Genomic DNA, 13418 nt, shown 5'->3' on the forward strand with positions numbered 1-13418 from the left:
TCGTTATTACAGGTGTGTGTAAAGTAATTGAATGCAAATTTAAAACGAAATATGATAATATTTCAATCACTGTTAATCTAGTTGATCTAAATGATTAACCCGATTTTTCCTGCTGCTGAAAGAAAATATAAAAAATATTGGGATAGAGATAAAAGATGAAAAGACTAATGTGCACAATCTGCCAGTTTAGATGTGAAGATTACCTAGATTTTTTTTTTTTTTCAAGCTTATCTAAGGTATTTAAGACAGACGAGGGATCGAGAAAACCGATATATAAAGAAACTTTAACCATTTTGCAGATTAAGTAACTCAAACTGTAAGAAGGTATAGTGCTCTAAGAAGGTTATAGTAAGGTTATGATGACGAGTTTTGTGACCGTTGTTTATTCGTTAGTACTTTTTGGATTTATGTCGTTTAAATGTTCCGTGTTTTGTTCAAAACATGACTCTATTCACGACTCTTCGTCAAGATGTTCGGTGTTTGATTTTGAACAGAAGTTGCTTGAAAAGTTAGTGCGTATGGAAATGAAAATTGATGCGATGGAACTAAACATTGAACAAATGGACAAGTACAACAAAGCAAACTTTGAAAAAGTGAAATCAAAACAAAACATGACTGACACCAAAGTAGAATTAATAAAAACCAAATTAATTCAGGAGATAGAATTTGAAAGAGACAAAACCGTTAACAATTCAGAAAAACTTCACAAAAGAATAACAAAGGTAGAAACTTCCATTGTATCAAAAATAGATACCGTGGAAACCAATTTTGACAAATACAGAGACTTAGTTAGAAATGATATAACATGGGAATTAGAAAAAGTAAGAAATGAGTCTTCTATCGACAAACCGAGGGTGTTCACTGAATTATCGAAACTGACTAAGCGCCTGGATACCAAAGATGAAGGTAAGCCATTTTTCAATAGTTACTGTCTTAAAGTGTTTATCATCATCATTTTACCCAACAACTGCAACATATGAAGATAACTTTGATAATGCTGTAGGTAAATATAGCTAAACAATAATAGGAACTATTATCTTAGAAAAATAGTTTTATATATTGAGTATTATAAAGATCATGAAGGAAATGGTGAATGGCGTTACTTTGCTTTAAAAAGTTTTGAGGCTACATGTAGCATTCTCAACAATTTGTTTCTTGTTAAGAAAACATAAATGCCTCAATATTTTGAAAATTTCATTCACTTTATTCTGAATAAGTGTGGTTTTACAAACGATAATGGCAAACTTATGCTTTCAATGATTATAAGGGTTTATATAAAAATACCAGGTTTTCGGTATGCGTTCGTTTTATGTTGTTTTTATTTCAAATGATGATAAATATCATTGGTATTTTACTTGGTTAATGTTTTCGAACGAAAGAAAACATTTTCCCGTGATAAACAAATAAGTGTTATATTTAGATTTATATGCAGGCCCTTAAGCAACCGAAATTAAAAATGCATGATAGGAACAGTGAGTAAGACATTCAAAATACAAAAAAAAATACCAGTTTTATATATTGTAAATTTCGATATGCTGTACACGTGTTTCAAAGAGTAACCTCTCATCAGCAGCGTTAAAATCAAATATGTAGGAAGATCATAATCAAAATATTAGTGTATACAAGAAGTACTCATAACCAAATCTATCGAAAGAGGAAGACAAATTCATCACCAAGAGATGCTACCATATGCAACAATGCAAGGAATGAAGCCTCGGTGTTTTACGTACTTTTAAATTTCAAAACACGGAAATAAACACACTAGTAGACAAAAACAGGCAAAACCACATAAATGAGTAACCACGGCAACTAGGATTATAGCGTAAACAAACAGAATGAATCCCAGGAACGATAACAGAGAGGAAAAAAAGACACACACAACAAAGAACATAAAAAAAACCGGAATTACACGTACAAAGGAACAATAGTAAATAAGCACTTCGGACTCAACAAAAAACTTGCAGCATGGGCCATATTCCCCGGAAGGGTAGGCGTCCTCCTTGAAAAGTACAAATCAACTAAACAAAAAAACACAGAGAAGTTTAACAATAAATTAGCAACGCTGACTTGATTAAAAACTAAAAAAATTATACTTTTAAACATTATTTTAATGAACTTATATGAAGTTTTTCACTGTTTTCAGATAAGATTCAAGACGTGTTTGAAGCATCAGGCCTAACAAAAGATAGCAACTTGAAAGACTCTGTGATAAAATTTAATAAAAATGTTTTGAATATTGGTGGTGGTTATGACAAAGCTACCGGAATATTCACAGCCCAGAGAGCAGGAACTTATTTGTTAACAATCCAGCTATGTATAGAATCGAAAAAGTTTGTACGTGCTCAAATCTTTGTGGAAAGCAAGATTATTAAAAGTGTGGAGTATAAAAATGATGGAAGTGGATACGCTTGTGTGTCGAGCAGTGGAATTGCTGTTCTGTCAAAGAAAAATAATGCATTCGTTAAATGTCACTCAGGCTCTGACAGTGGCGACATCCTACACAACAATCCAGGGTACACAAGCTTCTCTGGTATAAAACTATTTTGATACCCAATTGGATTCTACATACACTAATTTAAGTGTGAGATTATGTCGATGACCCTTAGTTGTGTAAGCAAATAAGATAAGAAATGCAAGTTGTATTGTTCATTGTGACACGTCTCATGGTATTTCTGTAAAGAATTAGGCAATGCACTCAATTTTGTATATATTTTCTGGACGAGGAATACGAAACAAGACATACAGAGGCAAAAAATTCCTAACTTGGAGCAGGCGCAAAAAAATTAATCGATATTAAAGTATCTTTTCGTGATCACAACTCTCTCCTTTTACAATCTGGCCACTGTGGAAACAATATTACATACATCTTGAAAAAGCTAAAAAAGATCTGAGTTCGTTGTTACAACGAAAATGAAGAAACTGAATATCAATAACATAAATATACAAACTAAGGACTACTAGCACTTTACTGACATGCCCGCTCCAGACCAGTTTAAACATACAACAAGTCATGTTCCTATCGTATGTAAAGTCAATCCCAATTCTTCCCATGCAGGGTAGGGATTCACGGTACATCATAACTAATATGATAAGGACACAAACCAAGTCATTAAAAAATACTGCTTTAAAATAAAGTGTTTAAACTTCTATCTAAAGACCCTATGAGCGAATTAATATTAATTCCAAAAAAATATTATCCTTAACGATTTGACAACAATATAATGACTATACCCAGTTTACATAAAAATATTCCCATTTCCTTTTCCATTGCAGCATTGAATTATAATTTCACAAAAATAAATGAGCAATCCGAACTCCACTAAAAACTGAAAACAAGGACTTGGCGCAGTAGTAGAGAAAGCGTCCTTTACTTTACTAGAAACACTCGCCGAGTTGCTACTAAAATGCCACTTCCGGGTTTGACGAAAGAGGAATTGAAAACTATGAAATGGCAATAAAATTGGTTCCCCTGGTGCAGTTGGATACATTATAACGATCAACAAGTTCATGCTAATAACCATTAACATTTTGTAGTGTAATCTTATAGCAACAAAGCCATCTTCAAGGTGCCTTTTTGTGCGTGAGCACGGTAAATGATCCGTGTAGTTTTCTTAATCCCTGAAATAACGTATGAATTTTGATAAGAGAACACATCCTGTTTCCCCTTTAAAGATACTATGGTAAACACTAATGATACATCGACTCTGGCGGGCAATATTGACAACAGAAGTCTCTCGAAGAACCATTGTCCTAGTAACTAAATAAGCTTTCCTCTTCATTTTTCTTCTATAGTTGAGGACAAAGCATTTTGACCCATATGCTCTCATTTAAAAATTGACGGTCATGTTGTTCAACCAACGAAAAATTGTAAACAATCAGTTTGCGCATGATACACCAAAAACAAATATGCCAACTCTCATTTAACTTTGTCGCATGATTTTAATTTTAGTGAAGCAGATTTTCAAAGTGGTACATATGAAAAACAACAAAACAATCTGTTTCAGGACCCATAACTCCTACATCAAGCGCCGAATCATTTTATCACAATATAATTTCCATCAGAATTATACTAAATTCAACTGTATTTTGACCTTATTTTTAGTAACAGTGGCCATGTTTTTCGACGTTTCAAAACATTTAAACAATCAGTTCGTTCAGTGTACGATAAGAAGCAGTCTAATCAAGTTTCATTTGAATCTGAATTGTAGTTTTAGAGAATTTTTTTTAAATATTAACATCAAAAAAGCAGAAAATGTCGAAAAAAGGACAATAACTCAAACATCAGTTGACAGATTTTCACGAAAAATTGACATTAGATAGATCTAATATTAAACTCTCTTATTTTGTTGATTTTTTATATATTTAGCGAAATATTGTTGTCTGACCGCTGTGTTCTATATTTGTAACGGCGGTTGTATTTTTTTCAATGGATCAAAAATTCGAAGCATAGACTTTGTGCAGGATACCTTAAGAAATGACTATAGTTCATTGAATTCCGTACAGTAGTTTCTGAGAAGAAGAGTTTTGATAAGTAATGACATCAAAAAACAAAAAAAAAGTTGACCACAGATAGATCTCATCAACCTGAACACTTCTATCCCAGGTCAAAATTTGCTTCAACTTTACGGTTTTTGAGATATATGCGAAAGACTACTGTCTGCCCCCTATGTTCTATTGTAGAAATGGCGACTACGCTTTTTAACGGATCAAAAATCGAAGCAAAAACTTTGTGCATAATACCCAAATGAACAAGCTAAGTTTCATCCAAATCTATTCATTATTTTCAAAAAAGATGTTTGAAAAATTGTTTACGACGACGACGACGACAACGGACGCCAAGTGAAGGCTATAGCTCACATGGCCTATGGCCAGTTGAGCTAATAAAACGGATAAGGAAAAACATTTCACAGAAAACCTAGCTATAAACATTGATATACCTTAAAAAAAAGATTAAAACCACAATAAAAATCTCTAATCTATTGATTTATCGATGGTTTTTAAAATCGAAATAAAAATGAAAGCTAAAATGCTATAATCAAAATGACATTTCTATCAGCAACAAATCACTTCACTTGTTCTGTAAGAACTATAATAACATACAGGGAAGACTTCACTAGTTCTGTGTGAACTATAATTCCATACAAGAAAGACTTTACTTGTTTAGTATAACTATAATAACATACAAGGAAGACTTCACTTGTTCTGTGTGAACTATAATAACATACAGGAAAGGCCATAGTTCACTTGTTCTGTGTGAACTATAATAACATACAAGGAAGAATTAACTTGTTCTGTGAGAACTATAATAACTTACAAGGAAGACTTCACTTGTTCTGTGTGAACTATAATAACATACAAGGAATATTTCGCTTGTTCTGTGTGAACTATACTAACATACAAGGAAGACGTCACTTGTTCTGTGTGAACTATAATAACATACAAGGAAGACTTTACTTGTTCTGCTTTGCTTGTTTAGACTTTTTTTTGGATATGTAAATACCCACCAAAACTCATCTTATACCAATCAATACCCACCTCTTTACCAAAACTCTTCACTCTATGTTGATCGATTTACGTTCATGGAATCTTTATATTTTTGTAATCTTAACATCTGTAAGTGTGTTTTGTTTTAATTAGTTCTGGGGTTAAGTGCAGGGAGTCTCCATTTTAATTAGTCAATGTACAAGGCTGACCTGAAAAATCGTGATTCTTATTATTATAACGTCCATAAAAAGCTTTGAGACCACAACAGGTTCTCGACTGCTGTCTGACCAACACTCGACTTGTTTTCATTCTTTTTAGTAGCGTGAATGAACATCAAATTCATATTTAATAAAAATATTAAATATTATTGTTTTATAAAAGTTATATTATATATCGTAAAAACAAGTACACACATACACAGTACCCTAGCACTCGCCATGTGCCACGTCCGTCATTATGTATGAAAACAAATAATAACAATCGTCAATGAATGAAACATTGTACATGTCAATGTGTGAAACTTGTGACTTTATAATGCAAGCAACTATTGCCATATCTAACACCCTTTCCTTCATTATAAAACAATACAATGCAAAGTTTCTACAGCGTCCATTTCAACTGATATAGCGTAAATTGTATAGCAAAATATGAACAAATATGACAGGTCTAAGGTCACCGTGATAGGTCACGACGAAAATGTAATAAAGTATTGTTATTGTCCTATTAGAAACGAAGTAAATCACAGAAACTCCATTTTATTATTATTTTACCATGGACTAACAATTTATACCGTAGTAAACAATAATAAAATGGAGTTTCCGTGATTTATTTCTTAAGTAAACCCGTTTCTTTTTTAATTTGTTCATTTCAGCTAAAGAAATGAGCTGGAACAATGAGAATTTCACATGTATAATTGGAACAAAACCATTATTCAACTCATCGGAAGGAAAGCTTGCCCTTGATGATGATATTTTGAGACTTGGAATAAAAAATATGGGTTATAATTATGAACAGGTATATGTAATTGAAATAAGAAACAAGAAAAATAACAACTTACATGAAAGGTCCGTAGATTTACAAGAATAGATTAACGAAGCCATGAAAAAAATCAAACAGCCAGCTGAGTAAAAAGATTGGTGAACTGCCGAAAAAGCACGTTCAAGAAACCGATGAGATGAGAATACTGCAAAATGATTTACAACAGCTTACATAGGAAAATAAAAAGTTAATAGAGAAAGAACAAGAACAAAATATTAAAACGAAGTTTTGTTTTAGAAAGAGTAATCAAGTGAACCAAGATTCTTGCGGAAATCAATAGAATGTAATCCAGGGACAAAGACCAGATATGGAAAACAGAAAAACACAACAATTAACATGAAATAACTAAAATAAAACTTACAAAGTAACAAAGGTAAATAAACAATTTGGACTCCACCAAAAACTGAGAGCATGAACCAGGTGCACCGGTAGGGTAAGCGTCCTCTTCTTTTCTGGAAATACCCACCGAGTTGCTCATAACCAAACAAGTTAGGGTAGATGAAAGAGGAAAGGCAAACTATGACATGTTGGACAAATAAGTTTATGGTACAATTTGATACATCGAAACGGTCCACAAGCTCATGATTACGGCCATAAAACTTATGTAGTGACTTCAATTTTGTAGCAACATAACCCTGTTCCAGAAGCCTAATTGCAAGAAGTCTAGAGCGATACAAAACGTCTGCGTAGTTACGGTATGCTCTGACATAACATATTAATTGTGAAATGAAAACTCCACTGAAAACTGAAAGTATTCTAATCATTATATATCGTTGTTTTTCCAAAAGAAAGATGGTACACCTAGATACAAATATATAGTTCTTGGTATAGTTCTTTGTAAGAAATAATTCATCTGCCAAATATACAGAGGAAGATGTTTTCAAAATGCTGGAATTTTTAATGACAACATATTTGTCCAGTGTGGTGGACGCGTTTTTCAACAAACGGTCGGCATTGCAATGGGAACAAATTGTGCTTCTATACTTGCTGATCTATTCTTTCACTCTTATGAGGCTGACTTTATAGCTGATCTGATCCATTATCGTTTAGCTAATTCCTTTAATCTCAATTTCCGCTATATAGATAATGTATCATCTTTAAGCAATCCTAATTTTGGGGATTTGATACATCGCATCTACCCCAAAGAATTTCAGATAAAGGATACTACAGACACTGTTAAGTCAACTTCATATCTTGACCTACACTTAGAAATCGATTGTACAGAAAAACTATTGACCAACAACAAACTTTACAACAAACGTGATGACTTCATTCAGAGTTATCAACTTTCCTTTCATCTGTGGCAACATCCCTTCAGCACCTGCGTATGGAGTGTTCATATCAAAACTCATACGTTATGCAAAACATGCCGAAACTACGCAGCCTTTTTGTATCGCGCTAGAATTCTAACAAATATGCTCCTGGAACTAGGTTATGTTGCTACAAGATTGAAGTCATCACTACAGACATTTTGTGATCGTCATTATGAATTCGCGGATCGTTACGGTGTATCCATCTGCATCATGAAAACTGATTTATTCAAAGTGTCATAGTTTCCCTTTTCTCTTTCGTCTACCAAAGACTTGACTTTTTATGAGCAACTCGGTGGGTGTTTATAGAAAAGAGAGGACGCTTGCCCTACCGATGCACCTGGTTCTTGCTCCCAGTTCGACTTGCTCCTTTACTAATGTTACTTTGTATACATTATTTAGTTGTTTTATGTTCTTTGTTGTATGTCTGTTTTCCCTGTCTGGTTTTTGTCCCTGGATTTCTTTGATTTCGCTAGAATCTTGGTTTCCTTGCTAACTATTTCACGTGTAGCTCTATTAACCTGGATTTCACGCGAACGATATTTCCCTGTGTTTATGTGCTACTTGTACAAAACAGATCAATTTTTACCCCTGTATAAAATCTTAATGCACATATTACATTTTATAAATGTAAAACTTATAGAAAGGTTTTTATTTTGTTTTGATGATCTTCATTTTCAAGTGTATCATCGATTATTTCAAATTTTACTTTGTTTCTACGTTTTTAAGTTCATAGCCATATCTTTAAACATTGGTAAACACAGATTTCATTCCTTTTTCTCATTATTATTACAATCATTTATTATTTATTCATTTATTCATTTTAGTTTATATATGTTTTAGTTTCGTCTATTTTCAGGGGTGTGTCCTAACTGTTGCGTACGTGTCCGTTTTAGAATTGTCCACTTACTTCCAATTGTTTTAAAACGCTTTACCTCTGAGTATTTATGCCATTTTTTTTTACAAATAACGTTACAACATCATATTGCTTAAGGCTGCTTTATATTTTTTTTAAAATTCTCCTGTTGCTGATAAATCCACAAGTCGTTTGAACACATCTATCGAGTGTAATGGATATAACCTATAATTCAAACAAAAATACGCATATGATGAATGGTATCTTGACTTTCATTGCCCCATGCAGTCATATGAAAATCGTTATGAATATATATTCTTATAACAACTTCCAAATGAAGCTATATTTTGTTTTTATTTTCTGCATATATTCTATCAATGTAATTATTTTTACGTATATCAAACCGGGTGATTAAAGAAGTATACCTTATTCTTTTTTAATTGGTCCATACACAACATTTTGGCCTCGTAATAGGAAATAATTGATAAATGATAAAATTCCATAGACGCTTAGGACCTTTCAACAGTCTAATTCAAAACAATTCAATAGGCAAAAAATATAAAGATATTAAGTATCAGTCTCTGTAAGAATCAGGCAGTTGGTGAAACATGATATAAAAAACACCATTTCGGAGTTTATTTTACTATTTGCATCAAAGTTAAGGAAATAAGGCACGATTTTCCATATTATTTTGGCAAATTGAGTTATAGTTTCATTGAAATGCAATGAAAATGAACATTTCAAGGGCAGATAATACTCCCAAAACTTTACTATTCTACTGAAAATTTTCTGAACAAATCCATTGATGCAGATATCAAACAGTATTCTTGATCTTTGAATGACATTATATTGTTGGTTCAGTGGGTTTTTGACATGCATTTTTTTTCATTTTGCATAATTCTTACAAAGACTAAAAATATTTACTCACTTCTACAACGTAGAGCATTGTATGGATCTTCAGCAACACATTTACAGAAATCTTCACAATACGAATGTCCTACAATGGAAATTTGAATATTCTTAAAACTATAAAAGAAAATTTGAAAATGATAACAAACAATCTTATCTTAAAATGTTTAAAATACAGGTAAACAAATATAATGTGCATCAAAGAATGTCCAAAATTAGGGATGTAAATAACTGGCTTTTTGAACTCTTGGAGCCATCTATGCGTAATTACATTTGCTGGTCGGTTATTTTAATTATCTAAAAGAAGATTGTTCTCAACCTTTATTTAAGGACTATAAAACTATCTCCATTCTACCGTAGAAAAATGTATTTGAAAATATTTTGAAAATAAAGCCCGCAAATGCGAAGAAAAATAAAGTTACATATAAATAAATAAAAAAAATAAAGTCAATATTGGAATTGAGACCTTGAATCAACGATTGACCAGTACTCTCATGAGAATGAAAATGTGTTATCATGGGATGATACGGTAAACACAAAGCCAACGCGAAGGTTCAATTGTATTTAAGATTTTGTACACTGGATTCTACTGTCCTGTAACGTGTTTGTGGAAATGTCTTACGTTCTTTTTTTTCGAAAGCCTAAGACAATTTACATTGTCCTATTTCGATTAGTTAAAGTACAATCATCACTAATTACTAATTATTTCTTACCTTATAGTTTTGTCTATAAAAAATGTCAAGGGGACGTTCAGAGATGTTTTGAATGAATATCATAAAACAATTTGAATGTACAAATTGGTTTATTAATGATGCTTTTGTGCCTTGTTCATACGAAGATCTAAAGTGTTGAAAATACTTACTGCAGTAATATTCGACATACATATTCTGACTGTATGAAACCGGGTATGCACAGGTTGAAATATACATTCGTATCTTATTATAACCACAGTCAGTTTTCCCGTTGCATTGGTTTGCTATTATGCCTGTAAGCCTTTTAGGTCTTGCACCGCATGAAAAAGATTCTGTAAGTTTCGTATCCGTTGGTTTACATACAAAGTTTCCATATTCTGCTCGTTTTATTTCAAGAACATCGCCAGGGTAACACCAAACACGCCATTTCCCATAGCTTGAACAAAAACGTTGATAGTAAAGAGCTGAAAAAAGGGCATGAGTACATAACTAGTTTTATAAGGTTTTTAATGCATACAAAATCTGGGACGTGTACACTTCCAGCACGCGCGTCATTCCCGAAACAATTTAGATCACATATCAAAAATATGATTCCTTTTATTTACATGAAATATGATATTAAATACTGGGCATCGTAAGAAAGGTACAAAACTGTAAGAAAGAATAGATTTCTGATTTCCAACTTGGATTGACTTCTTTGAGAGTAAAGATAGAATTTCCAACATAAATTAAACGGACGCATTAAATTTCCATTTCCCAATTCCTTTTTATTAAGCTCTCAAAATTCTTCCTTTAAAAGATTTTACCCATTCAATTAATTATATCAAATTCATGGCATACAATGACTATATACTTTTACAGTAGCTATTGTTCATTGCATTTAGGACAAATTAAGTAGCTGTCTTTGTAAGAATCATGAAAAATCTCAAAAATATTTTTTTTTATTTTGAAATTAAATTGTTTTATGGGTCTATATTATGAAATGTGTAATTATTCATTCAAATCTGCCTGCTCTTAGGAGATAATCAACAATAAAAATATAATAGATTCTATTGTATTTGAGTGTCATTTGCAGAGTTATCTCCCTTATTTTTTATATCTACAGAGCATTCTATATAACTTTTTATCTCCTGCGAACATGGGTTATATAAATAATAACTGAATGTTAATTTCTGTTTACTATGGCAATTCAAACAAAATATTAAAATTACATATATGTAGGCTTTTCACATATGCATTTTGCATGATTTTAGGTGGAGTGCTCATTAATATTTGATCTCAAACTGATTGTAACCAATTTATGTTTTAAAGTAATTAGCAGGAAAACGTCCTCAACGTACGTGTAAATTTACACACAAAAATTTACAAAATGAATGTTTTCAAAAACAGACTATTTTTAATTTAGGAAACTCTTACAGAAAAAAGTTTGTTACACACAAAAATCTACAAAATGAATGTTTTCAAAATCGGAATATATTGAATTTAGTTTGTTTTCATGTTTACTTTCAATTTGTCTTTAGCTGCTTTTAGTTGAGGACGCTTACCCTACCGGTGCACCTGGTCCATACTCCCAGTTTTTAGTGGAGTCCGAGTTGCTCATTTACTTTTGTTATGTATGTATGATTTTAGTTACTTTATGTTCTTTGTTGTGTATGTCTGTTTTCCATGTCTGGCCTTTGTCCCTGGATTACATTCTTTTGACCACTTACTGGTAGTGTAAGCGTCCTCTGCTTTTCTAGACACACCCGCCGAGTTGCTCATAAAAAGTCAAGTCCGGGGTAGACAAAGAAGGAAAGGAAAATTATGACCCGTTAAATAAATCAGTTTTCATGGTGCATATGGATACACCATAACGATCCACGAGTTCATGGTGACGACCATAAGACTTCTGTAGTGATGACTTCAATCTTGTAGCAACATAACCCTGTTCCAGAAACCTATTTGATTGTCAGTTAAGTATTCTTTATGTAAGAGTGATCAAGGGAACCAAGGTTGTAGCAGCAATAAAAAATGAAAACCAGGGACAAAGACCAGATTTTTGGAAGACATTATTTTTACCACTTTTTTTATAGGTTGCGGATTAATAAAATGTCAGATTGTATGATATAATGTTGCCCGTTATTCAGGCTCACTTCTGTTGCAATCAAATCTGGTGACCTATGTTTTACAATAAAATCCTTAAGTTCATCTTCCAGAAAAAAAACTTGTCTATTAGAAATATAAAGTATGATCTACCTTAAGTATAATGGTATAAAGGATTTTGACCAGAATTTGAGTAATTTCCATGGTTATCTCACTTTATCAATCCAAAACGTCATAGGACTTTTTATATTTAGATACAGGGTAATAACGAAAATACCCTGCTGATAAAATCTAACCAATAGTCAAACGAAATATTCAAAGGGAAAGTCCATATATAAAATGGCGATACCAGGGCAAAAACCGGAAAGTTTAAAAACCAACCCAATGGTCCTGATTTTGTACAGCATTTCAAAATGAAAGGGTGTTTAGCAATGCTTCATAATGCGCTAAACCTCCCGCTACTGTTCATTATTTCTGGTTTTGTCAAAACAAATGGGCAACATAATATCATACAATCTGACATTTAAGCATTTAATTTGCGTAAATCTTTTTCTGTTGCAATGTTACAATACTGCTTACCTGTTCCGCAAAATTTTTTCTTGCACACTGGAAAAAAAATACAAATAGTTCAATTACTTTGTTTTCACGAATTATCTTTCATATGTCTGTTCACGAACTGTTCAACAACTTTGATATGCCAACCATAAAATCCTATTTCATCATAACAAAAATCTGTGAAAGTATTGAGTTTTTCCAACCATATAGCTCATAAGACCAGACTGGAAAACCCCACGCAAAACTCACATTTTCGTTCATTGAATAAAATTAACACGTTATTTTAAAACATTAACAGCTTAAAAATAGTTTTTTCCTCGGTTAAATCATAATTAAGCACAAATAATGCGCAATTAAGTATTGTAAGTGGAATAGCAAATATTTCCTCTACATTACAGAATCTGGTGTTAAAGATATACCGCTTATATACATCAGAAGCCAACATTACAGAATCTGGTGTTAAAGATATACCGCTTGTATACATCAGAAGCC

The 13418-nt window shown here is 32.3% G+C and overlaps 1 protein-coding gene across 1 annotated transcript; it reads left to right on the forward strand.

Annotated features, from left to right (window-relative positions):
* The first annotated feature begins 269 nt into the window (after positions 1 to 269).
* On the forward strand, positions 270 to 2812 carry LOC148606137 (uncharacterized). Its single transcript, XM_088546526.1, has 2 exons — positions 270 to 906; positions 2144 to 2812. Exons 1-2 carry the CDS (start codon positions 357 to 359, stop codon positions 2545 to 2547), a joined length of 954 nt encoding a protein of 317 aa, XP_088402652.1. The 5' UTR covers positions 270 to 356; the 3' UTR covers positions 2548 to 2812.
* Positions 2813 to 13418: the final 10606 nt, after the last annotated feature.

This window comes from Perna viridis, chromosome 9 (genome assembly GCF_037379345.1).
Source record: "Perna viridis isolate PV_CMFRI_1.1 ecotype Kerala chromosome 9, ASM3737934v1, whole genome shotgun sequence".
In the NCBI taxonomy this organism is placed as follows: domain Eukaryota; kingdom Metazoa; phylum Mollusca; class Bivalvia; order Mytilida; family Mytilidae; genus Perna; species Perna viridis.

Bases quoted from the DNA above. Each gene is read 5' to 3' on its own strand.
- LOC148606137 (XM_088546526.1), top strand. From the start codon at position 357: ATGATGACGAGTTTTGTGACCGTTGTTTATTCGTTAGTACTTTTTGGA. The intron at 907-2,143 runs GTAAGCCATTTT...CACTGTTTTCAG, and splicing joins CCTGGATACCAAAGATGAAG to ATAAGATTCAAGACGTGTTT.